The sequence below is a fragment of the Emiliania huxleyi genome (genome assembly GCF_000372725.1).
Source record: "Emiliania huxleyi CCMP1516 unplaced genomic scaffold EMIHUscaffold_279, whole genome shotgun sequence".
NCBI lineage: Eukaryota > Haptophyta > Isochrysidales > Noelaerhabdaceae > Emiliania > Emiliania huxleyi.
The window spans coordinates 62,082-64,094 of NW_005199935.1; the positions used below are offsets into that span (position 1 = coordinate 62,082).

The following is a 2,013-nucleotide window of genomic DNA, read 5'->3' on the forward strand; positions in this document are numbered from 1 at the left end:
CGCCGAAATGATCCCTGTAGACGATGCTGATAATCACTCACTCCGGGTCGAGGCACACCCCTCAACCCGTGATCCAAGTTCGTCCATTTTACTGGTTAAAAAAATTCCGGGGAGCGTCCTTTTTGTGGGGGAGAAATTCCCCCCCCCCCCCCCCCCCCCCACCCCCCACGACAACCACTGTGCAATGGCGGCGGCAGGTATTTCTTTTTATCGCCTGGCGAGGATGACGAGGCGCGGGAGATATGGGGAGATGTGGGGAGATATGGGGCGCCTGGCGAGGATGACGAGGCGCGGGAGAGGCCGACGGACGAGGTGGCGCCCAAGCTCGGGTCGGCGGAGAGCGCGCCTAGGCAGGAGACGCGGCGTGCCGCCGAGTCCTCAGAGGCACCGCGCGAAGACGAGGGGGGGGGCGCTAGTTGGACTCCCCAACGACCCACGTCTTCCGCTTCTAGGGGAACGCGCCGCCTGCCGCGGCGGCGGCATCGGCGGCGGCGGCGGCCGCCGCCAGCATCGACGCGTCCGCCGCCGAGACTGCGGCGGCGGCGGCGGCGGCGGCCGCAGCGGGAGCAGCCGAGGAGGGCGGAGGCGTGCCGGACTGCTGCTGCGCGGGCGGGGGCGCGATGGGGCGCAGCAGCTTGGTGGGCGGCGACGTCGACCTCGGGGAAGTGGTCGAGGGTTGGTGTGCCGCTGCCGGCGCGCGTGGGGAGGAGGCCCTGGCCGCCGCCCGCGCCGCCGCCCTGCCCTTGGGCGACGACTTCGGCGAGCCCGACGCCGGCCTTGGAGTCATCGAGCGCGAACCGCGCGGCGCCTGGGCGAGATCTCGCCGAGATCCGGCCGTGATCTCGCCGAGATCTCGCCGAGAGATGAGCGGCGCCTGGCCGTCCGACGAAGCCGACCGCTTCCCCTCGCGGCGCGCGCCCGCGGGTGGAAAGACGGCGGTCCCGTCCGGGTCGAGCACGGGCTGAAGCACGAGGTAGGCGCCTCTGCGCGGGCCGACGGCGTAGGAGTGGCCGGGCGGGGCGGTGGGGAGGAGGACGCCCTTGGGCTTGAGGGCCAGGCCGCACGCGGGCCGAGACTTTGTCAGACCCTCCAGCGTGAGGGCCGACTGGCGCTGCGACGTGAACGCCGCCGGACCGAGCTGAACCGGCGTCGCCGACGCCACGGGCGGCAGACGCAGCTGCGGCAGCTTCGGCGCCGAGCGCGCCAGGTGCGGCATTGGCGGCTGCCCGCCGATGAACGGGCCCAACCAGTGGATCTGCCCGGCCTGGCTCCAGTGCTGCAGCATCTGCTGCTGCTGCTGCTGCAGCGCCTGCAGCTGCAGCGCCCGCTGCTGCGACCCCGCCGGGCCCGCCGGCGGCTGGCCCGACTGCCCCTGCAGCTGCATCAGCATCATCGTCTGATGCGCTTGCTGCTGCTGCGGCGGCCCCATCGCCCCCCACCCCGCCCCAACCGGCATCCCACCAGCCATGCCCGGCGCGGGCCCCGGCGCGGGCATGGGCGCGGGCATGGGCGCGGCGGGCGCGGCGGGCGGCGGCGGCGGCCGCGGCGGCGGCGGCGGCGGCGGCGGCCGAAGCTCGACGCGGGGCAAGCTGCGCAGAGAGAGCGACACGGCAGAGAAGAGCAGCGGAGGCGGCGGCGCGGCGCTGCTTGGCTGCTGGCCGTCGCCGCCCTCTGTCGCAAGGGCGCGCGCGGAGCTGGGAGGCGCCGCAGCGCCGCCAGAGGGCGCGGGACCAGCCGCCACGTGGCCAACCTACGTGCTGGAGTGCGCCACCCTCGGGGCGGAAGGGGGGGCGGGACAACGGGTCTTCGGCAGAGCCGTCACAGCACTGCGGGAAGGCGAGGGAGGGGCGGTAGAGGACAGCGAACGCGGCGGAAGGCCGGCCGAAGGCAGGCTGCTCGAGCTGGTCGAGCACGCCGACGCCCAGGAAGACCTTCGTCTTCCCGATCCGAAACTCCTTGTCCGAGACGCCCGCGCTCGAGAGCAGCGCGCGCACGCCGTCGGCGCCCTTCTTG

The 2,013-nt window shown here is 73.8% G+C and overlaps 1 protein-coding gene across 1 annotated transcript in view; it reads right to left on the reverse strand.

Annotated features, from left to right (window-relative positions):
* Window positions 1-448: 448 nt before the first annotated feature.
* The window catches only part of EMIHUDRAFT_469389 (hypothetical protein), a gene marked incomplete at its 3' end in the record, with an annotated part of 3,923 nt that continues 2,358 nt past the window's right edge, over window positions 449-2,013 (reverse strand). The window contains exons 4-5 of the mRNA XM_005776498.1: window positions 897-1,750; window positions 449-656 (exon numbers count right to left, since the gene is read on the reverse strand). Coding sequence (XP_005776555.1) covers window positions 449-656; window positions 897-1,750 — 1,062 coding nt within the window. The remainder of the gene's footprint in view (window positions 657-896; window positions 1,751-2,013) is intronic.